The following is a 24,423-nucleotide window of genomic DNA, read 5'->3' as shown; positions in this document are numbered from 1 at the left end:
ATGTGTGTGCATCCTATGGGGCGAATGCAGGCTTTCGCTGAAGCCTGGAGAGTGAGAGGGGTCGGTGCACACTTCGCGCAGCTCTCCCACGGCTTGCGGATAGCAGCCTGTTCTGGGGGCTGGGCTTGGGGGAAGCTCGGGCTTCCCCCGCCCCAGCCCCCACCTGGGTGGGAAATAATTTTTTTTCTTTATTTCCCTCCAAAAACTAGGTGCGCCCTATGGGCTGGTGCGCCCTATGGGGCAAAAAAATATGGTATTTCTCTTAAAAGTGAGACACAGAGAACACCATCTACTGACAACCTTGATTTAAGGGCAGGTTGGTACATGAGCATAGCCAGGGGAGCGGGGGGCAGTTGCCCCCCTAATTCAATAGAAATCAATACAACTATGAGGTTCTGTCCCCTAACAAAAGCTTGCCCCCCCCAAAAAAAAAATCCTGGTTACGCCCATGGGCTGGTATAGGAGAAGACACGCCTACAGCTTAGGGCTTTAAAGGCAAGCACCTTGAACTGGTTCAGTTGTGAACAGGAAGCCACTGCAATTTCTTTAGAAGCAATGTAAAACTTTGGCCACCTCATGAGAAGAGAAGACTCCCTGGAGAAGACACTGATGCTGGGAAAGATGGAGGTCACAAGGAGAAGGGGGCGACAGAGGACGAGATGGTTGGATAGTGTTTTCGAGGTTACCAGCATGAGTTTGACCAAACTGCGGGAGGTAGTGGAGGACAGAGGTGCCTGGCGAGCTCTGGTCCATGGGGTCACGAAGAGTCGGACACGACTAAACAACTAAACAACAACAACAACAACAAAATGGCTTTATACAGGTAAACCAGCCAGAATCCTGGCAGCTGGAGTTTGTATTAGTTGACCATTTTCAAGGGCAGCCCCACATAAAATGCCTTAGAGTAAGCCAACATAGAGGTTATATTCCTGATAAGGAATCAGCTATGGAAGAGGAAATGAAACCACCTTCTTGTATTTTTCTGGATAAATTTCTACATGAATAGTCTACAGCAGAAGCCCATTTTGAAGAACTGTGTGAGATGGATTCAGGACATAATAGGAAAGTGTCTACCCTTAGGAAGACCAACTGCAGTTTGAGGCTCAAGGTTAATATCAGAGTACAGTGTTCTATGAAATTTAAACAGCAGGTGAAGCACAGCAGAATGCATTTTTAGATAGTAGGGTTTTCCTACTCCCTTAAGCCTGGCTTCTTGAAGGAGCTGCTTTTTAAGATCTCCTTAGAAAATGAGTACAAACTGAAAGTAAGTTTTAGTAATTAAATCAAGAAATGCACAGCTTATTTCAATAAAAAAGAATTCTCATAGAATATATAGGTAAAATTCAAAGCGTTTGAAAAATTCTTAATGTTATCCTCATTTTCAACATAAGAGCAGTAAAATATTTTAAATGGATGACTCCTGATTAATGGAAAGCAAAGTAGGGTTGAAAGGTAGTGTCCAGTTGGGAGCTGGCTCTTCTAAATTCCTGAGGTTCAAATCTGAGCTAGACTCAGATGAAATCTCATATCATCCTTAAAAATAATCCATTTCTCCTAGGAATAGAACAGAGCTGGGGAAGCATTTTATGCCTGGCAAGCCAGATAGAAAAGCAGCTACCCTCTATGGAGGCCACTTTTGATAGATGGGTGGGTCTACTTGATCGGCAAATCACCTGATTGGATTTGAACCCCAATTCAGCCCCATTTGGAGCTGAATTAAAACATAGAAAAATCAGGAACCTACTCTCAGCTGTTGATCCTGATTGTTCCTTGGAAGTGGGGTTTGCATTCAGCACTGTTTAAATTCAGCACCAAAGGCAAGTCCTGCTGCTTTCAGCAAGAATTGAACCCACTTGGGAGCTTCCAATCAGAGTTCCTGCGTGGATCTGATCCTGCTCAAACCAGTTGACTTGCATTTGGCACCAAATTTAAACTTCATAAACCAAGTCCTATTGATAAGGGGCAATTGGAAAGGTACTCTTGCACTCTTGATTGTCCCTTAGCAGTTGTGACTTATTTCTTGGCAGCTCTGGCCTTACCTGTCCTACACCTGCTGTCATGATTTTAGTTGAGTGACATATAGGAGTGGCTTGCCAAAAATAATCACACAGGGCAAATTGGCCAGCCTGGTGGGGATAATTTGGCCCATGAGCTGGAGGTTTCCCAATCCTGGACAAGAGGATGAAATGGTTATCAGATGAAGACCATTTTAAATCACTTCCTCTGGTGACTGTCTCTACAGGAGAATCCATTTGTGTTCAACAACTCACTAAACACATTTGGAAATGTCCTTCACAAGAGCTAAAAATTAAAGTCTGAACTGCTATGCAGAAAACTACTTAACTTGCATGCAGAGGCCGTCTGCACAAACTATTCATTACTAGTAAGTGTATCATTATTTCACAAATAGGATTTCTCAGATATGTTAGTGAATAATGTTATGTAATATGGCTCTGAGAAAAGACAGCATTTGGTTACTCAGTCATTTCTTCTAGATAGTTGTGAAACAGGTGTATTTTGCTGGCACAGACTTCCTTCCTTCCATCTAAACCTGTAACAATCTGGTATTGGCTATGTCTCTCAAAAAAGGAGTATATATTGTGCAATCCAATATTGTATTTATCCAATACCTCTTAGTTTTATTCATAGTTAATTTAAATACTTTAGCCTCAAATCAGCATCAGGAGTCATGTGTGTGTGTGTGTGTGTGTGTGTGTGTGTGTAGATGATTAACCATGACAAGTTTCAGTACTACCACTACTACTGGTGCTGCTAATAACATGCATTTTGATGCCAGCTTTCTATCAACAAGCTAACAAAGACAGCTAATAAAAAGATAGCTATAAAACATCAGATCACAGAATATATTACATCTGGTGAAACTAGGTCAGAAAAGAATATATTAAGAACATCTATATACCAGAAGCATTAAAAGAAGAAAACAAAACAGGAAAATAATTTAAAACAACAAATAGCAGCTGAATCACTAGACCACAGCAAGCAATAAACAGATAAACTATGCTATTTCACAATCTCTTATGGGTTGTTCCCAAAGGTGGCAATAGCCCTCTTCAGGAATTCACATCAAGTGTGAAGTAAACATGCAAGGGAGGTTTGGGGAATAGCCTATTCATTCCATCCAATCACTGTTCTCATCTCCCCCCATAAACTGGGTCTCAAGTTGGAAGACTTGCGTGGGGAGTTTCTCCAAGTACATATCTTAGAAGCCTGGAAAATCACAATTTGCATGTGGTCAAAAGGTAAACTCTAAAACAATGTGTAACATGGTCAAGAAAGCTTTGGAGCAGGGTTTTCTCCACCATTGCTGCAGCCATGGCAGCGGCGTAGCGTGGGTTGTCAGCACCCGGGGCAAGGCAAGTAATTTGCGCCCCCTAACCCGTGGATTTGCGCCCCCTAACCCGTGGATTTGCCCTAACCCCAGATGTTGCGCCCGGTGCGGCCGCCCCCCCCCCCCCGCACCCCCCACGCTACGCCACTGAGCCATGGTCTTTTTCATGAAAATAAGTGGTTTTAGTTTCATGAGAGGAGAAGGAGTATCAAACATCTTCTGGTAAGCTAGTTATGGGCAGACATAAGGTGGAGATTGTAATTGAAAGGATGACATAAGAATACCTCATGAAGTGAGTGTTCGGTTTGCTGTGTGGTTGATCTGTAATGTAGTTTGCAGCCCTGTGCAGCTGCTTTGAAGTTACAAAAATCCAAAACCAGAGAAGTTTGGAATCAAAACTCTCTCACACTGTGTTTTGTTTGGGGGCACAGAGTACCCTGACAGATCTGAGAACCGCGGTGAGTTTCCTGTCATGTCATAGATGAGTTTGAGTATGAGTTCATCAGATACCTGGCAGCAACAAAAATGCTCTGTCTTACAAAATAAGATAGAAAAGAGGTGAATACAGCCAAAACAAATAAACTAACAGTCAAATAAATGTCTTAGAAATCTTTCGCTGAAGAGTGTTAGAAGAATACAAATATTTCACAGGACAGCTTTCCTACTGCATTCCAGCTATAAGAATTTAGCTTCCTACTGTCTTTGGTCTAGACTCCAACAGCAGAAGGAACAGCCTGCGAAATTGCTATGACGTGTTTCTGCATTCATTCTGCTAAACTGCCTACCTGCTGTGGAGGTTTAAAAGTGATTGTACCTTCCTTTATTCCACCCATGTTTAGATTAACCAAAGAATCCTGGAGCCACAGATCATGTTTAAGAAAAATTCAGGGAGGTGGGGTTGCTCAGTTTTTCAGCAAAACCATTTTAAGATTGTTTAGAGTGATTTTTGTTTTGTTTTGTTTTTTAAAAAGCAAATGAACAAACAAAAGGAAACATATTGGAATAAGCTGCGTCGTCTTAACAGCACTGTCAGACAAATAAAAAGACAGGCACTTAAATAGCTCTGTTCCACGGACAATACCTGCTTAAAACAATGCAGAAAATACAGACAGTTTTTAACACAATCATTTTCCTTCTTGCCGTGGCTAACAATTCTATGGTAATTTGTGTGGCAGGCGGTGGGATGAATTTTCCTCCTGCAAATAGCAAAAAGAAAGGAGGGAGTGGGTGCAGGGGTGTATAAGGCAATAGAATTGCAATGCAGTCTTAACCTCCTGATTTATGTTTCTGAAGGGGATGCGGATATGTTGGAGGTAACCCTTTGGGTGTGGGTGGGTGGCTGTTTTCGGGGGCAGGGAAGATCCAGCACTGCAGAGACCCCTTGCTGCAGCCAGTTCTTTTCCCACAGTGGTAGCCTGCAGAAACCCCCAAACTGAGACATTTGGGGTGAGGAAACTGCATCAATGGATCTGGATCTACTGGACACTTGTTCCTGTATATAGATTCTAGCCATGTCTGTTGGATCCAAAGTCCCACACTTCTCAGAGGGGCCCAAACCTTCAGGTTCCACAGCTGTGCCAGCCTGGAGACAGTGAAGCTATTTAATTATTATTAATTTTTTAAAAAAAAATACAGAGCTTCAGATGCTGTGGTTGTTCAACCACCATTCCTCACTGCTCAATAGATGGGGTTAGGAATGCACTGTTAACAGCTGAAATGGAGACTGAGGAAAAGCTCAATAATCATCTTGTTGCTTTTTCTAGAACTCTCCCCAGACAATCTCTTGACTATATTGTGCTTTGAATACTGGAAATATACAAGATCTCAAGAGCAGAAGTGCCACATTGAGAAAGATGTATGGACCTCACACAGCTAACGGGAGTGACAAGTATATATTTTACTATGCTCTAAAACCGATGGTTTCTCCCTTTCACAAGTACTTCTGATGAATCTCTGTGGCTTAACACGTTAGCTCCATGTTAGCTGATATGCTATGCTTAAACATTAGCTTTAACTTGCATTTGGTGAACACATACAATCACTTTGCAGCACACATTCCTGAATTAGGCCATGTTCCCTAAATTGAAAAAGTGAATCTAAACTCTAAGAGTATGAACTTCAATGTCAAGCTGTGAATCTAAACTTTTAAAAAGTAGAAACAATTAGTAGACTCAATTTTAGCCGCCTGGAGGTGATTAGGGAGGGAAAAAACAACTAGAGCAAATAGAAAGAAAATCACCATGAACTCCATTAGGGGCAGATTAAAACACTTTCACATTACGTTTTCTGTCTCTGTCTCTCTCTGCCTTTTGCCATATTAACCATGAGAGACCCAACTCAGTGTGTTGCAGCAAGACCCTATAAGCACCATGCATTTGCAAAGATGAAAGGTGGAAAAGAAACAACCCAATAACCACTAGTATTGTTCCCTTCTAAAGATACTTGGGTCCTTATAGTTAATTTTAGATGAGTCTATACCCCTACCCAAATCAGCCCTTGTTGTTGTATAATCAACTCTAACAAGGACTGTAGTTTTATATTATGATGCTCTGCACAGCCAGGATGGCTTTCATAATTCGGGATTACGCTTGGAAAATTGAGACACTTGGAGGGCATGATATAAGGCTTGAGATGTTTTCTTAGAAATAAGTCCCGCTGAGTTTTATGATTTTACTCTGAAACAAATATGCTTATCCCTGCACAAAGGCAGAGTAATACCGTATCAGTAGCAGATACACCAAGATCAATGCCAAAATAATGTAATCTCAGGTGCCAGCAACTGATCCCACAAGATTAGACAATATTTTAGTTGGGCATATCACCTTGGCTCTGTGGTAATGGTGGCATAGGGGGAAGTGGTTTTATCCCCAATGTGCCTGGCAAACTTGTCACAGCAGGCCAGAGTTAGCATATGCATAGACAACTGAGCAGGCAAACAGGCCATCTGGTCTCACTCTTCTCCACTATGGCGTGTTATATTATATTTCTATTTTATTACAAAATATACATTTATACATATAAATTAGAATGCAAATTAAGATGTTTGTGCTCTGCCTCCCTCCTCCTGCCCACCTCAATACATTTCTTCTTTTGGGGTAAACCACATCTAGTCACCCTAATTATACCCTGTCCTGCTCTGCTCCTGGTTCTCTTAATGGCAATAAAGCGAAGCTTAAGTTTCCCATGAGATCACAATCACCTTTTTGTACAAAATCTACTTTTCCTGGGCTTGTTCCAGGTTTGTTAATACGTGTAAAAATAATGAGTTGATGGCTACTTCTTGTTCCAGTTGCTTCTCGGAAGCCTGATGAATTTGTAATTCTCAAGGCCTCTGTTGAATAGTTTAATGTGTCAAATGCAATCAATCTATTGTATGTTAGCAGTCATGTATAATTTCATTAGGACCAACTAGAAAACCCAAGGGAACATCATGTACAAACTGATCATCTCCCATAAATAACTTGCCACAGGTTAGTGCATGGACATTAAGGATCTTGACATCTTAGACTGTTCATTACCAGATTTTAAAGTCAGGAGCTATTACTTCTTTTACGTGCCTTAAAAAACACCCAGTGCCTACATACATGGCTGTAGCTAAGTCTTCAAAAAATGTTATATATATATATATGGAAAAATTACAAAAGCTACATTTGAAACTCATTCACCCAAATAAATGATTAAAGGGGAAGGAAAACGCCTCACTATTAAGAGAGGAGAAACCTCAGCCCAAATGCATTTGTGAAACTTTCATTATTGCCACAAATAATTAGCACACGAAAAACTGGTCAAGGTTAAAAGTAATAGAGAAGCTATTCATTTAGTAAACCAGAGTGGATGGTAAAATGTAATTATCACAACAGCAAACTTTACTAAGGGGATAACTGTCAGAACTGCTACAGTAAAAGGTCTCTGCAATTTTAATCCGACAGGCTAAGAGTTCCCTGGAGAAAACCAGGCTTAATAAAACCACAAATGTAAGAGTTCTTTTCAGCCTCCATTCCCTGCTGTGCCCTCCTATAACAGACTTATAATTATAAAGCAAATTAAACCAACTTGTTTGCCATACTGACCATGTGTAGAAAATGAACAATGGTTTCACTTGGGTATTATTTTACTAAATAATTAGATCATGGGTTTTTAGAGGATGAATTATGTTCTGCTTACAGGGTGAACCACTAAAGCAGATTTTTTGACGGCTTCCTTTTTGTGTTCTTTGAACATGGAAATGCTTCTAAGCTTACTTTCAGTAAATAATTTTAAAAGAGAATCATAACAAAACAATGCATTGTGTAATCAGTTCTCTACCCACAATATATCTACGGTGACCACAGTAACATGCAAAACGCTGTTAAATCAAAAGTTCAAATTTGTGGGAAGCAACTTTCCAAGTTTAGAGTTCCTGAGCTATGCTCAAAAGCTTGTTGATGTTTAAGGCCAAGAACGTAAGGAGATCCCTCTGGATCAGGCCAGTGGCCCATTTAGGCCAGTATCCTGTTCTCACAGTAGCTCGTCAGATGCCTATTGGGAGCCCACGGTTCGTAGCTTATTCACAGACTTTTATATAAAGTTGCCAGACCTCCAGGGTTGACCTGAATTCTCCAGGTTTGCCTGGTTCTCTCCAGGTGGCAGGAGGAGGATTTGAATCTCCAGGTGGGCAAACGTGCCTTTAATTTTATTGATTTATTAAGGAGACTGTGCATATAGCTTGCAAGCATTAGTCCAGCAGGAGCTGACATCAAATTATACCTAGATTCTCTAGGTAGTCTGCCCCCCTTTATCCCCTCCTCCCCTATCCTCATAAACCTCTGCCTCTACAACTCTGTGGGTTGGGCTCAAGAGAAGGGTAGGGTTATGAGTTTGCATGCACATCTGCTGTGTGGTGCCGGGCTGCAGAAGCAAGCAAAGCACATGAAGAGCAGCACAGGGGGCTGCCTCCAGCACTCGCAGCAACTCCTGGATAGCCTTTGTTCTTTTCAAAAGTGTTCAAGGAGGTGAGGAGTGCAGACTGGAGGACCTGGACTGCAGGAAGTATTTATTATTTACCTGGAGTGGAGACTAGGTGGATCATTTTGTTGTGGTGGTGTGGGGGCAGCCTCAAAGGCACAGGAAAATAACATAGTCCAATTTGGAATGGGCATAAGAAATCACTTCATGGACATCAGTCTGTGCCTTGACGTCCTGACTACGAGTATCTCCATCTAAAATCACCATGCTAGGCTCCCCTCTTCCTACAACAGTCTTCTCAAGAAGTGCCTGGCCTTATGGCCTTTAAACCCTTCTGGCTAGATACAAGTTTTTCTTGCCCAGGTTCCCTAAGCAGGTGGGAAGAAATGGTCCTCTCAGTTTAGTGGAACATGGGAACACCTGCTTTAGATAACATTTATATATTAATTTTCAGTCAGTGACATATTTGCTTATTTGTTAGACCAGTTTTTCATTTGAATGACATGCTGTCCATGACTATGGTTAATGCTTAATGTGTCATGCCTAATGACATCATCTGTGAAGTCACCAGGGGCTCCTCCCATGACATCACTGGGTCCTACTTCCATGGCATCACCAGGGACTGACCATATGTCTCAGGTTTGGCCCTTGACCGGGCAACCCTATTTGTATATTACTCCAGAAAAGGCAGTTAAGAAACATTTAAATAAATAAGTAAAATAACTGCTCGTCATTGTAATTGCCCCTCCCCCTTACTACAGTTGGACTACAGCAGAGAGGAGTCTGGAGACGGGATAACCTTAGGCTTGTTCACCCATTTCACTGAACATAGGCATAAGCTGTCTATACACAGAACAAGTGTTTGCATGAAAGAGTGTACACTGGTTTATTTGTACAGCTCAGCTATTATTTATACAGACTACATATCCATTGAATCTCAGGATTCTTTGCAAGGAACATTTAGAACTGCTCAGTGATGTGCGAGTATAATTTGCAAACAAAGCGCACACCACTACACTAGACCTGTGCATTTTCTTGCTTTGAGTCACAGTCCATGACATTTAGAAGCCTACATAGAGTTGGAGAAAATCCTCAAAACTGGGAATTTGACAGCACTAAGGCAGAAGAGTGTTAAGCTTCACACAAGAGGCACCAAGAACTCTAAGAAAGCTTTATTTGGAGTATTAGATATTAAAAACTAAGAAGGCGTGGTGGGGGAGGGGGAGAGACAGGAGTATTAACACAGCATAACAGGCCTGCACACCCCAGGAGACACCACAGACCTTTCAAACTCTGCAGCTTTAGGACTGATGCAGTTTTCATTAGTGTAGATTTCCATGTAGAAACTTGCATTATTATTATTTTTGCAAGGAAGGATGTGCTGTTGAAGAACTAAGCAACTTGCTTGAACATCAAAAGTCAAGGGTGTGCCCCCCCCATGCTTAACAACTGCAGAAAAACAGCCAGTGCCTGTTGGCCCTGCCTCCACAATTGCACCCCCAGCCTTGTCATTCAAGTGTTAAGGGGGGGGACATATGCAGAGGGGAACCTGTTCTGTGCACATTATGTCTGCCCAAGATATGGAACCCTGCATGTGATGTACCCTATTTACCCTTCTGCTGCCTGTGGGGAACTGTGGACTGAAGCTTAAAATGAATCACCTCTGAAGTTAAGAAAAGAATTAAATAGCAAACTTCTGACATCCTTATCAAAACCTCACACAGGAACTAATAGCAATAATGGAGCAACAGCTCTTCCCAAATTAAGCTGCAATGTGAGGTGGGATACAAATATATATTCAATTTGTATTAGTGAAAGTTTTCTTGTATTCAACCTCCAGCACCCCTTCACCCTCCTAAAAAAGAATTGAGAACTACTGCTCTAGACTTTTGATGCTTCTAGTCTTCTCTTCATTTATAAAGTTTCAACAAGTGCTAGGTAATGTACAATGGTGGCATCGTGCATCCCCAGAGTTTGCCATGTATCCAGACAGTAATAAGACCAATACCAGAGATACTCCAAGATGAATATTCTCCAGAGGCATCAGATTCCCACCCCCAACTTTTCCTTTTCAATATTTTATGATCTAAGATTTCACATAAGAGCAGGATTTTGAGAAAGGGAAGGCAGCTAAAAGCTCCTGTTACTCGGATCTCAAGGGAGCTGCTTTACAAATCACTGCATTGCATGTGAAATGCCATCCTGCTTCATATCGGGCCAAAAGGTCTTTTGACAAGGACTCACAATTCAGTTTCATCTGATTAAGCTGTCCTCCTCTGAAGCAAGCACTTCTGAAGCCCTGAACACCACCATTTATATCTAACACTCCTGGTCTCTCAGGATCAGAATTCCTTTGAACTGGAGAATCAATCAATGAATGTTACCTTGGTGGTTTATTTAAAGACAATTTTGTTGCTGGCATGTTATCTTAGTTCTGTGCAAATACTGTGTGATAGGTAACTCCTCTGATCTTACCGCTTCCCATTTTATACCCAGTTCTTCCTTTTCAAACCAAAACTCTCACGGGAACTGATGGTTTTGTTACAACTGCAGAACCACCTCCCTGTGGCCTTATTTACATGTTACTTTAAACCATATTTAAATTAAGCTATGGTTTAATGTGAATGTGCTATGTATTGATAGGTGTTTTGCTCCTCCCCCACTCCTTGCTGCACTGTCAGGAAGTAAGCCATGGTCAGCTTGGTGTTCTTCCTGAACCCAGCTTTGTGCTTTATTTTCCCCAAACAAACCATGAGCGGTAAACCAACCAATGAATTTTGTTTTATCACTTGTGAATGTTTGGAGACATATGAACCAGGAGTGCAGGTTCAGATGCAAACACTAAGCCAAACCATGGCTTACTTCCCACCAGCAGCAGGAGCAGGGGAGAGGACCAAAGTGATGTGCAAACAGGATCAATGTGTTTTAGCAGCACCCATGTTCTGTGAGTCTCTACAATCAACAGGGGGGAAATTGTGTCCCAGGGACTATAACAGTGGTTTTAATATGAAATTTTCTTTCAGCATACAGAATTTTGTTAGAAGTGGGAAACGGAAGGATGGCTAAGATCCTTCTACAATGTTTGCTCAAAGTAAGATCCCTTTAACAAAAGACCCCTTGTAAAGTTGAAATGAGGATTAATTTAAAGCTTGCAACTTTCACCCACTGCATGGCTTCCTGTTCATCCCAGCTGAGGGATTAGTAATTGCCCCCTTGAATATGTTCTCTGAATTGCCTGAATGTCAGTTTCTGTTCCCAGTGAGGTTTTCATTATTGATACAATATTTTTTAAACCAGTGAATAGTATGATGAAATAGCTCTTCTGAAGATAAATTGGAAAATAAAACAATGAGAGAAAATCAGTAATTGAAGTCTTCCCCTTCCCACTCACTCATGGGCCCAGAAACAAACATAGGGTAACTGAGGGAGGCTATTGAGGGGGCAGTTAATCATTCGCCAGCCTGACAGAATTGTCAGGGTGCACAATCCTTGACTTGCCTCAGCTACATTTGCCTTGCAGGCAAAGAGCTGTCAGAGAGCTGTCAGGATGTGTGATCCTCCTTGCCTGCAAATGCAGCTGGCTGAAGCAGGCATGGAAGAAACCTCCTTCTGAGGAGGAGGTATTCCCTAACTCACCTCAGCCACTTAGTTTGTAAGCAAGGAGCATTGCATGGCCTGACAGAGCTGTCAGAGTGCACAAACTGCCTTGCCTGAAAACACAGCTAGCTGAGGCAAGCCCAGAAATCCCTCCCTGAGAGTTTCTCCAGGGCTTGCTCCACTTTTCTCTGCAGGCAAGAGAATCCTAGCTCTGACAGTTTGCTAATCCCAGGCTGCAAGAGCAGCCCACCATCTTTGGAAGGCAGAGTTTGGACCACAGGCACATGTCCCAAGCTCAGGCTGCCAGGTGGTGGTGTCTGGTTGCCCATTGTGACTGGTAGGGCAGAAGGCAATGAGACAAACAAGTAGGTGGAGCGAGACCCAATGATAGGCAGAGCCAGCTAACTCTAATTTTGTCCCCACCCTCTTCCTTTCTACGCTCAGGAAGAGGGAGATGACAGGCCACATGATCCCTTGGACAGATAGCATGTGAGAAGGCAGGCAGCCGGGACCTGGCCAAGGGCTAACTCAAGTTGGTGGGGCAGTGCCCCATTTGCCCAAATGTACCAGCCTCCACTGCTTATAGGAATGGCCGGTGGATGTCTTTTGCAGATAGCCTTGGGAATATTTGAACTATGAGTGAATCTTTGACAGGGTTTTGCCGGCCCAAACCTGGAACCTGAAGTTTCCTTGGAGGAGGAGGAGGACCCCGCCATCCAAGCAGATTGTTACACTATGAGTGACCCCAAAGGACATCTCTGCTCCATGACTGGAGGCCACTGAACCAACTTCCTGGATTCCTGGCTGGTTCCCAGCCATTTTTGTTTCCCTCTAGAACCACAAGAGCAGAAGATATTGTGCACCAGGAGGAGCATCATGGCCACTACCAAAGTGCTTGGCTAGCAGCAGACAAGGCAACTCAGGAGGAGGGGGAAATACATGGAAGCCCCTACTCAGATCAGGAACTGGCTGAGAACCAAGCTGGGAGTGGGGTATTTTCTGCTCCTCTACAAACTCCCTGTCTTTGGTTGCATCTACACCACACATTTAAAGCACTCTTGTACCACTTTAACAGTCATGCCTCACCTCACACACCTATAATACCCAACACCCTTAATAAACTACAATTCCTAGGATTCTCCATGGCTGTTGAAGTGATGTAAGAGTGTTTTCAATATATAATGTGGATGTGACATCATTGCTGAAGCAACAGCTCCAAGCTCCAGCCTGCCTGAACCAGATTGGCATTTAATCACATAAAAGGGGAAAGGGGGGGAATCTTCCATAGCCCTAAATAAATGGTTTCATGTTTCTTAATTTCTTAAGGTCAAGGTGAGTTTCCTTGTAAAGAAAGTGTTAGGACAAATATCTCTTTGCTTAGAAATACAGATTGAACATGATAGAATGCAAGTTTGCAATGAAATATTAGTTCACAGTGGAGGGAAGCAGGTGGCTTAAGGTAACTTCATTCACTCTTGGTTCATTCTTTGTTGGTAGCATGTGGACTGATTTTTTAAAAAACTAGATTGACTTTAAGAGTATTATGCCATTTAGCTTTCAGTTCTCTAAATACCTCTATTGACCTGGGTTTACCACCAGCAGAATCTCCGAGTTCACACAAGCAAAGGCAAAGAACTCTTCTTTTTCTACCAAAACTACCCACAAGGTTTTTAAAGCTGTTTCTGGGCAAAGAAAGGTGTTTGAATAAATTGACAGTGCTTGGAGGTGTGCCCCCCCAAAAAAGTCTAAGGGCTTTAAAAAAATAAAATAATCGCACATGGAGCCTTTGTGCAGGGTTCCCATTCAACCCCCGTACCGATTCCCATAGGATCTGAAGCTTTTACAAACCCTTTGCCATGAGAATGATCATTCTGCTGTTGTGATTTATCTTCAGTTTCTATGACTTGTTTATATGTTGAGGCATTCTCTTGGCATGCTGAGCTCATCCACCATTTTGTTCTTAAGAATTTATTTCCAACAGGCAGGAAGGCACACTGTGAAATCGCTCACAGAGACGTCACGTTTGTTCTCCCTTGTTTTGTTGTTCTCAGTTTGAAGAGAGAGAGAAATAAAGCCATTCAAACTGAGTGGCTGCTTGCTCTGTGTGCACATGCAAAAAAGCAGCATGGTGGTTTCCACGCTTCCCTCTGTGCTTTCACCTGCTCTGCCTTCTTGCCCAGCAACTGTTGTGCACAATGCAATGCAAAGCTACAGTCCATGTTTATAGTAACCATAGCCACCCACAGCAGGAAGTAGCAGCAGGTTTCTTCTTTCTCTGTGGCTGATGCTGGATGGTGCTCATGTCCAACAAAGGTGAAGGGATGTATTACCCCTAGCAATGGGAAAGAGTAATACCTTCTACAGTTTGAATATCCATGTGGCGCTTACTATCTGACACACAGATTTTCAGGCAACAAACAGCATATGAGGCAAAGATGAGAAAGTGCCTCGGGGGGTACTTTGCCTTCATACCTGAGGGAAGAAGCAGTTTCTTTATATTATCCTGACAGCCAGGTCTACTAGGTGTTTGCCAGCCACAATTTGTAGTCTGCTACAAAAGTATGCAAAATGGGAAAACTTAATGTTTTGGGTTCTTCTCGAAAAGCTCCATCTTGTTCAGTAACCTGCTTTCACAGTGGCCAACCAGGACCTGAGTGCAATTTAATTTATCAAAAAAATATATATCAAGATTTACCACTTAGGATCTCCTGCATTTTATGGGAATTTTTGCATTCAACTTTAATAACAGAATCGCAGAACTGTAGAACTGGAAGAGACCCCAAGGGCCATCGAGTCCTATCTCGTGTTGCAGAAATCACAGCTAAAAAATACTTGACCAATGACCATCTAATATCAGTTTAGAAACCTCCAATGAAGTAGAGAGTCTCCCAAGCTTGGTTAGGAAATGCAGTGGATCAGGAGGCAGAGAAGAAAGTCTGGATGCCTACAAAATGTTTACAAAATGAATTAAATGGCACTCTAGAAATTAATCTATGATCGTGATCACGATTGTAATTTTTTGTCTTTAACTCAGAGAGTGTGTTACAGCAGAAAGATTTCACAGCAGTATTGTTAGGGAGCCATGCCAATTAGGAAGCAGAGGACTATATGAAGACACCACCTAAGCAGTTCTTCTTGTTAATTTGCTCCACTGGGTTCTTAAAACACATACATTTTGCAATAGGTAATGATGCAGGACTCTACCCCTGCTTGATTACATCAAACCTCAACTCATAATAAGGGAGCCAAATAGAAGTTAATAAAGTACTTTATACAGTGTCTGATCTTCATCATAAGGGATAAAGCACACTGTGAAGCCAATTCCACAACTACCTTGCGTAGTTGTTGTCTAAGAAGGGATTTTACACCCAGGCAGGTTTTCAGGTATTTCGGCAGGGGAATAGATGAGTAAATTGTTTTGCTCTGGAAAGATGCTCAGAATGCAGCAAACTCTCCAGTAAAACTTTCATGGGGATTTTGATGTGGCAGGCTTAGTGCTCACACATGACAAATGAATAATCCATGGATTTGAAAAATTTGTTCATCTTCATTGACATGCTGCTCTGGTCCTACACAGAAATTTCTGATACAGTCTGTTAGGTCAAATATCAGCATTTGAAGAAGTCTTTAGATATAGATTTACATGACAGATCCAAATAAGATAGTTAATCAGATAACAACATGCAGCCACAGAATGAGAAACAAACAAAGTGGTTCTGCATCTATCTCAATATTCTTTTTCATAGGCTGTTATTGATTGATTTGAGAATGTTTCAGAAATGAGATAGCGTGTTCTCTATAACAGAGAGCACGTGTTGCGGTTGGGGGAACAGGCCACCCTACAATGACTTGGCAAATTATCAGCAACCCAGGCATTTAAGGGTTAATGGGGTTGCTGGGGAGTTTTAATTTGGCAATTGGAAGGAGGGGCCAGGAGGCTATAAATACAGGGGCCAGACAAGGGAACATCCTCCTGGCCATTTTGAATCGGATCAAGGAGCTGCTCGCAGTCCAGACGGTTGTATTGGGCCTTTTATTCGATTTATTCTTAACTTTTCCATTCACCTTAGTTTCTTCCCTCTTCTTCTCCCACTGCCTTACTTCCTTGATCCTTTTTCATTCAATTCCTATTATCCTTTTCTCCTACCCACCTTTTTATTCTTTGACCCCGAGCAGTTAAAGGGCTGTGGGTGGGGTTCCCCCCCCCAGCCGGGGGAGGCTTGGCCTTCCTTGCACCCTCGGGTCCCTGAGACCAGAGTGGGAGCCGGTAGTCTTTTCTGGGTGCAGGAGGAGCTCGCCGCCACCGCATCGAGCCCGGGGAGCGGCGTGCGTCCCAGGCTACAAAAAACAGTGCCTGCGGCTCGCCTGCCTTCCCCCGTGGCCGAGCTGCTGAGCGCGGCTGGGCTCACCTTCCCTCCCGCACCCCCCCCCTGCCCCAAAAGGACGTTCTTACCGGGATTCAGCTGGTGGGGCTTGCTGCGGCTGGCTCTCGGCTCCGCTCCAAGGCCCGACGTCCTTGATCGGCTGGGGAGACAAAAAACCGGCGCGTTAGTGCGGCGCGGCAGGCGTTCGCTCGCCCGCCGGTAACAGCCCCGTCAGCGGTGCGGAGGCGCTGCGGGAGTCGCGGGTGGGCGCGGGAGGCCCGGGCAGGCCCTGCAGGCCTCGGCGCGACCCGCGCTAGACCGGGGTATCGCGCCCGCCGCCAGTTGGAGCCTGTGGTGCAGCAGAGGCACCGCGGGAGTTGTGACGGGGCGCGGGTGGTCTGCGTAGGGCCTACAGGCCTTGGCGCAGCCCGTTCCGGCTTGGATTGTCGCGCACGCCCCGGCAGGGGCCTGCGACGAGGCCGGGGCGCCAGTGAGCTGTAGTGTGGCGCGGAGGCCCCAGCGGGGCCTACAGGCCTCAGTGCGGCCCTGTTCTGGCCTGCAATTTTTTGCGCTGTCTCATCGGGGCCTCCATTTCGCGCTGGCGCTTAAAACGCCTAGCGTGGTGCTCACCTGCTAGTGATCTGCCGGCCCTCTAGTGGCTGTGGGGAGTAATTGCGGCTCGTTGCTCACGAGCTCCCCCAGTGGCCCATCTGGCATTGCAGCCTCCCCTGCTCAATTGACTGGCTTGATTCCTTTAGCGCCACCTAGTGGCTGGCTGGGATATTGCATTTAATTTTAAATAGATAATAATTTGAATAGCTTCCTGTTTTGCAATTGATTTTATGTCTTAGGGTTTTGATCATTGGTTGCTAGGATAAGAGAACACTTCCAATAACTGGGCCTGGGTTAGCTGCCTCTCCTATTGGCGGCTTTGAGGAAGTGCAAGTGAATTTCAATTTTCACTAATTGATTTAACTGCCAATTTCTGATTTCTCAAGGGACAAAGTGGTGGTCACTGCTGCGTTTTGGAGCACTAATTTCAGTTGATTTTCCTTTCTAGCAGGTATGGCCCCGAAGCGTGCTTCGGCCCGAATTGGCCAGTCTACTACCGCAAAACGGCCCATCAGGGGACCATCCCAGGCACTGCGCTCACCTGCCCCGAGCCAGGCGGCGGGGCGGGTACAGTCATTGGTGGCAAGCATGGCTGATGATCCAGCGGCCATGTCTCGTTTTGCGGCCGAAATGGATGGTTTCCTCCAGCGATGTTCCTCTCGGCCTACTACGTCTGCGAGGCCACATCAGTCGCGGGTGCCATCGTCGCCAGCCTCATCACCGTCTAGCGGGAATGAGGGAGAAGGGCTGTTAGTGGGTGGTCCGCGGGTGGATCCCCAGTCTACCCAACCCCCCGGTTTACCTGCTACTCGTGTTCGCCCGCGGAGGACACGGTTGTCTTCCAGGAGGGCCTCTCGTGGAAAGACCCCTACGGCACCCACTTCCCGTAGGTGCGGGGCTGTCCGGCCTTCAGCTGTGGTGGCTTCGGGTTCCGGCACCTCACATGTTGTATCTCCTTCTGTAGCAGCAGGTCCTTCACAGCCGGACACTGACTCGGGATCCTCCATGGAGGACAGCTTACCAGTCCCTGCCAGGAGATCTTTGGGCGGAAAGCATCGCCGCAGAAAGTCATCCCGGAAGCATGCCAAACGTAGAAGGGAGGACTCTTCTTCTTCTTATACTGGTACGTCTTCTAGTTCTGACGATGAGGCGGGTGGCTCAATGGAACTTTACTGGGGTTTCGGCGAAATGGCTTCGGGGCTCCCGAGGTGGGCTTGGGAAAGGAGGGCCAATGCTCACCGGGCAAAGTACGGGGCGGTACAGGAGTGTAAGGACGGCGTCTTGGTACCAGACGTTAAGGTCTCTACCAATTCAGCCAGAGACATCATCCCAGGTTCACACCTGGCGACGAAGCTACGGTCTAGGATTTTGAATGGCCGTTATGTTGATATGTTTAAATTGGCCCCACCTTCCGAGGACCAGGAGAAAGGAAATTTCTCCAAGAAACGCTCGGGTGCCCCTTCAATTGACAGAACATTTGAACACTGGCTGGACTGTTTCCAAGTCTTCGCCGGCGTAGTGGTGGCAGCGTATCCTCGGAGATCTCTTCATTTGTTGGTTTACTTATCCATCGTTCGCTCCGCCTTCACCAAAGCTGGTGAAAAAGCGGCAATAAAGTACGATGAGAATTTCAGGCGTCGAGCGGCCAAGATTCCGTCCGCTCGCTGGGATCGTAAGGATCTCGATGTGTGGACCACCTATGTGGCCCCGCTCATTGACAAGAAAGTTCCGGAACAGCAGAAGCCCAAGCCGGCGGCGTTTAGAACTAGCCGCCGTATGCTATGCTGGGATTTTAATAAGGGATCATGTCAGCACCAGGGGTGTAAATACGCCCACATTTGTGAGAAATGCGGTGGCGCGCATGCGGCTTCTGCTTGCTTTAGTGGTCGTCGGCCCTTTCGTGGAGGCAGAGGGGGTTATCAGCAAAGCCCAAAACCAACCCCCTCTGCTGCAGCTACAGCACCAGGAAAGTAATGTTTTGACATCTTTAGCCCACACCCCTATTCGCTTGCAGGTTCTACAGTGCTGGCTCCAGTCTTACCCCAACAGGGAGGCCGCGGCTTATTTGAACAATGGTTTCTGCGTTGGCTTTCGGATTCCGGTAGCCATGTCTCCCGTGGCACGGAATCCTGCTAACCAGAAATCAATTCGCGAGCTGCCTATGGTCGCCCGCAAGAAAATAGCAAAGGAAGTGGCTATGCGTCGCATGGCTGGCCCTTTTGACGCCCCCCCTTTTAGTGATTTGCATATATCCCCATTAGGTATCGTACCAAAAAAGGCCCCGGGTGAATTTCGTTTAATTCATAATTTATCACACCCTGAAGGTACGTCAGTTAATGACGTTATTCCAGCGGAACTCTGCTCAGTGAAGTATGCTTCTCTTGATCAAGCGATCAAGATGATTCGGAAGTTTGGTCGCGGTGCCTTATTGGCAAAATGCGATATTGAATCGGCATTTCGCCTTTTGCCAATTCATCCAGATGATTTTTGGCTCCTAGGTTTCCAGTTTGAAGGCAAGTATTACTTTGACAAAGCTATGCCTATGGGCTGTTCAATAGCGTGTGCCGCTTTTGAAGCTTTCAGTACCTTTTTGGAGTGGGCCCTGAAGTCCAAAACGGGACTGGGCGGAGTCACACATTATCTGGATGATTTTTTACTGGCTTCTGCAAATGACACCGGCGATTGCCTAGCGCTGTTGCGAGCCTTTGCCGACCTCACACAAGAATTGGGGGTCCCGCTCGCCGCTGACAAGACAGAGGGTCCCGCGACCCAGCTCACTTACCTGGGTATCCTTTTGGATACGGTGGAACAAACTTCTAGCCTCCCCGCGGACAAGCTTGAAGCTTTGAGGAAGGTTATAGAGGAACTGCTTCCACTGAGAAAAGTGACCCTCAGGCAACTCCAGTCGCTTTTGGGACATTTGAATTTCGCTTGCAGGGTGGTGGCCCCGGGGCGCCCCTTCTGTTCGCGCTTAGCGCGTCTCACTGCTGGGTTAAAGTTTCCGCATCATCGGGTTCGCCTCTCCCGGGAGGTGAAGACCGATCTCCACATCTGGTTGGAATTCCTGGAGGAATTCAACGGAGTTTCATTATGGCAGGACACCTTGAACTTGCATAATGATTTCCAGGTACAATCAGATGCTGCTGGTTCCTTAGGTTTTGGCCTGTTTTGGAAAGGTCGCTGGTGTGCTCAACGTTGGCCACCTGGGTGGCAGGGAGGTGAGATCACGCGCGACCTAACTTTTCTTGAGTTTTTTCCAATTGCAGTGGCAGTGCATTTGTGGGTCGAGGAGTTCAGGAACCGTCGTGTCTGCTTCTGGACGGACAACCAGGCGGTGGTGAATGTCCTGGCCAAATTGTCGTCTCGCTCCCCCAGGGTCTCGGCCCTGTTGCGGGACTTCGTGTTGCATTGTTTACGTTATAATATAGTTTTCTCGGCGCGTTTTATCCCCGGGGTGTCTAACGATATTGCTGATGCTCTGTCCCGTTTTCAGATGGAGCGGTTCAGGTTCCTGGTTCCAGAGGCGCGGATACGTCCGGAATATTTCCCGGATCATCTCTGGAACCTTGGCAGCAATTAGTTTTTCAGGGAGTAGCGGCATCGGTTTCCCCTTCTACCCTGAGATCTTATGAAAAAGCTTGGGCTGACTTCCTGGCATTTGTTAACTTATCAGACAGTGTGGCGTCTGGGGTCCCACCCACCTCTTCGCAGGTGTTGAAATATTTGGCGCATTTATTTCAATTGGGACGTGCAGCCAGGACGCTTAGGGTGCAAGCGGCTGCTATAGCCTTTTTCTGTAAAATATATTTTGATAAAGACCCTTGCGCAAAGTTTGTTGTTCGCAGGGCGCTCGAGGGATGGGGTAGAATTTGTCCCTCCAGACCGGCAAACCGGCACCCCATCTCCTTTGATTTGCTGTGCAGGTTGCGCAAAAAGCTCCGGGTGGTTTGTTGGTCTGGCTATGAGGCTCGCCTGTTCTCGGCTGCCTTTTCCGTCGCATTCTTTGGGGCATTGAGAGTGGGTGAGCTAGTAGTTGAAGCTCACAGGGATGGTCATTCAAGGGGCCTTCTCCTCCAGGACATTCAGATATCCCCCGCTGAATTGAGAATTATTATTAGACAATCGAAGACAGATCAAGGGGGCAGGGGTGCCTTGATTCGTCTCCCGGCCACGGGGGAGGCGGGCCCTTGCCCAGTTAAGGATGTCACCAAATACCTGGAGTTGAGAACGCAAGGGGATGGGCCCCTGTTTCGGCATGAGGATGGGTTGCCGTTATCTAGACACCAATTTTCGAGAGTATTGCGTAAGGCAATTATGGCCTGTGGTGGCACGGCTAGCGATTTCGCCCCCCATTCCTTTAGAATAGGAGCTGCCACGACGGCTGCTCACTGGGGCTTGTCAGCGGCCAGAATAAAGGATTTGGGGCGTTGGAAATCGAATGCGTTTAGGGGATACGTTCGTTAATGGTTGGTATCTTACGATGTTTTTTGTTCATTTTGTCCCAGGTCTAGCTACTGTGCGCATATGGATGGTGGGGCACAGCATCATCCATTGGGCTGGAGTTGCAGCACGGCAGTCGGGATTGGGTCCAGGTCTCGGCCTTCCTTCACACATACGGTTGTCCTGGCTATCCAGAAGGGGTATGCGCTGGGCAGAGTTTTTGCCACGGATTCGGAGCCAGCTACTGTTGGAAGGACCGCCAGCTGCTATCGTGGTGCAGCTAGGGGAGAACGACCTGGTGTCAACGGACTGTTTCTCATTGCGTGCTGCAATCTTGAGTGACCTGGAGACGCTGCGGGCAATGGTGCCCGCAGCAAAGCTATTTTGGTCCAAGCTTTTGCAACGACGTGCTTGGATGGGCAGTCGTTCCCCAGCGGCTATCGAAAGGGCCAGGAAACGTATCAATGCTGCGGTTTCCAGAAGGGTTGTGGAGTTGGGGGGAGAGGTGATTTTTCATCCTGAAATCACCTTTCAAGCGGCAGCCCTTTTTAGAGCTGATGGAGTACACCTATCGGCTTCTGGGAATGAGGCTTGGATAGGTGCCGTGGTGGCCAAGCTGAGGGCTTGGCTGGGGCTGTGAGTGGTTGGCGGGGAGCTGAGGGCTCCATGGCGGTTAGGCATTGGTTAATTGGTGCTTGGAGGGGTAAGTGCCTACCCCTCCAAATGATGCGAATGGGAATTCCGTTAAAGGAAATCCAGGGGCTTGACATTCTTTCGTCCTTGTCCCCGGAGTCGGACTTGGGCCGGTCAAGCCCCACCGGAACATGAGGGTGAGAGGTGTTAGTCTGATTTCCCAGCTTCATTCTCACCCAATACTTGTTTCCCACACTGGCTTCCGTTGGGGTACGGAAGGCCAGCTCTGTCCCTGAGGGCAAGGACAGATAGTCATAACCAATGCCTAAGCAACCACTCACGTATTTTGTATTGAATAAAGTTGTGGCCAAAATTTATGCCAAAAACCTTAAACAAAAATTGAAGTGTGAAGTGTGAGTTATTTGGGGGGTGGCATGTGGGACTCAACACGCAAAGCGTGTTCTCTATAACAGAGAGCACGTGTTGCGGTTGGGGGAACAGGCCACCCTACAATGACTTGGCAAATTATCAGCAACCCAGGCATTTAAGGGTTAATGGGGTTGCTGGGGAGTTTTAATTTGGCAATTGGAAGGAGGGGCCAGGAGGCTATAAATACAGGGGCCAGACAAGGGAACATCCTCCTGGCCATTTTGAATCGGATCACCCGCCCTCCCGCCCTATTATAGGGTGGTTTGTTGTTTTGCTCGCTTGACCTTGCTATTGCCTGTCATGGGGTCGTCCGCCTTGGTGCGGGGGCCTAGTAGGAATTTTGCCATCTGGCTGATTGGCTGGTGCCATTTGGTTTTTGCCTACTACGTAGCAAATCGTCACAACTTGTAAGGTTGGCGGTTAGGCATTGGTTAATTGGTGCTTGGAGGGGTAAGTGCCTACCCCTCCAAATGATGCGAATGGGAATTCCGTTAAAGGAAATCCAGGGGCTTGACATTCTTTCGTCCTTGTCCCCGGAGTCGGACTTGGGCCGGTCAAGCCCCACCGGAACATGAGGGTGAGAGGTGTTAGTCTGATTTCCCAGCTTCATTCTCACCCAATACTTGTTTCCCACACTGGCTTCCGTTGGGGTACGGAAGGCCAGCTCTGTCCCTGAGGGCAAGGACAGATAGTCATAACCAATGCCTAAGCAACCACTCACGTATTTTGTATTGAATAAAGTTGTGGCCAAAATTTATGCCAAAAACCTTAAACAAAAATTGAAGTGTGAAGTGTGAGTTATTTGGGGGGTGGCATGTGGGACTCAACACGCAAATGCAAACTTGGTAGCATCATAAGATACAGGCTTTATAAAACAAAAAGACAGAACCATACAGAGTTGAGAATTGCTTTGTGTGTTCCCATGCCACACTGTAACTGCTCTGTTCCCCTCTATTCAACCCTCTACACCTCTTATAGAGGTACTCATGCAAAGTGTATTTACCACACATAGTGCTATAATGCATTTACTGAATGCTGCACCAGCAACCAGCACCAGCAGTTACCTGAGAGATCACTTCTCCTCTATCAAGCAGCCCATGACGACTGATCTTCTGGGGAGGCCTTGCTGGTAGTGTCATCTGCCAGGTAAGCTTGAGGAGCTATAATTAGATAGCAGGCTTCCACCCCAGTTATGGAAATCAGGTTGGCAGCAAAACTGGTAAGTTTAAGACGCCAAGTGGAAATGTATATTCTTTGACAGGTCTATGAAACATGTCTGGAGCACAGATTTTAGATACCTGATGGGGGCTTTTTGTAAATTATTTTACTATTTAATTGATAATATTTTACTGTTTTGGCTTATCCTGAGGTCTTTATATCCATTATAAAAAGGAATGGACAACACAATGCCCATGTACCCATTACCGCTTACTCTGCATCCAGTACATTTCCTCCACTGGCTTTAGAAGTGGTGGACCCAAGATGCTAGCCATAATCCATATCTATACTGCATCTGTCCTGTTTCTTACAATATACTGCCTTTTGACACAGGTGGCACTGTGGTCTAAACTACAGAGCCTAGGGCTTGCTGATCAGAAGGTCGGTGGTTCGAATCCCCACGATGGGGTGAGCTCTCGTTGCTCGGTCCCAGCTCCTGCCCACCTAGCAGTTCAAAAGCACGTCAAAGTGCAAGTAGATAAATAGCTACCACTCCAGTGGGAAGGTAAACAGCGTTTCCATGCGCTGCTCTGGTTCACCAGAAGCGGTTTAGTCATGCTGGCCACATGACCCGGAAGCTGTCTGTGGACAAACGCCAGCTCCCTCGGCCTATAGAGCGAGATGAGTGTGCAACCCCAGAGTTATCCGCGACTGGACCTAACAGTCAGAGGTACCTTTACCTTTACCTTTAATGTGTACACAGCTACTGCAGTATCATGCTTTATGTACACATTCACTCCTCTGCACAATTCAATTATACAGAACAGCAGTTGGGAATTTTTCTCATCTCAATGGGACTACATTTCCTAGTGAGCAATCTTCTGGGAGCCACATACC

At 45.9% G+C, this 24,423-nt stretch overlaps 2 protein-coding genes across 2 annotated transcripts; both read left to right on the top strand.

The window, feature by feature from the left end:
- The first annotated feature begins 17,432 nt into the window (after positions 1-17,432).
- LOC144327498 (uncharacterized) lies at positions 17,433-19,048 on the top strand. The gene has a single exon (XM_077927262.1). The coding sequence runs from the start codon at positions 17,455-17,457 to the stop codon at positions 18,838-18,840; it is 1,386 nt and encodes a 461-aa protein (XP_077783388.1). The 5' UTR covers positions 17,433-17,454; the 3' UTR covers positions 18,841-19,048.
- A 2,103-nt stretch (positions 19,049-21,151) lies between these two features.
- Positions 21,152-22,585, top strand: LOC144327499 (uncharacterized). The gene has a single exon (XM_077927263.1). The coding sequence runs from the start codon at positions 21,305-21,307 to the stop codon at positions 21,944-21,946; it is 642 nt and encodes a 213-aa protein (XP_077783389.1). The 5' UTR covers positions 21,152-21,304; the 3' UTR covers positions 21,947-22,585.
- The last annotated feature ends 1,838 nt before the right edge of the window (positions 22,586-24,423 follow it).

This window comes from Podarcis muralis, chromosome 4, assembly GCF_964188315.1.
Source record: "Podarcis muralis chromosome 4, rPodMur119.hap1.1, whole genome shotgun sequence".
Taxonomy (NCBI): Eukaryota; Metazoa; Chordata; class Lepidosauria; order Squamata; family Lacertidae; genus Podarcis; species Podarcis muralis.
The sequence above is the reverse complement of the archived record's forward strand: the minus strand, read 5'-3'. Positions and strand labels throughout refer to the sequence as shown.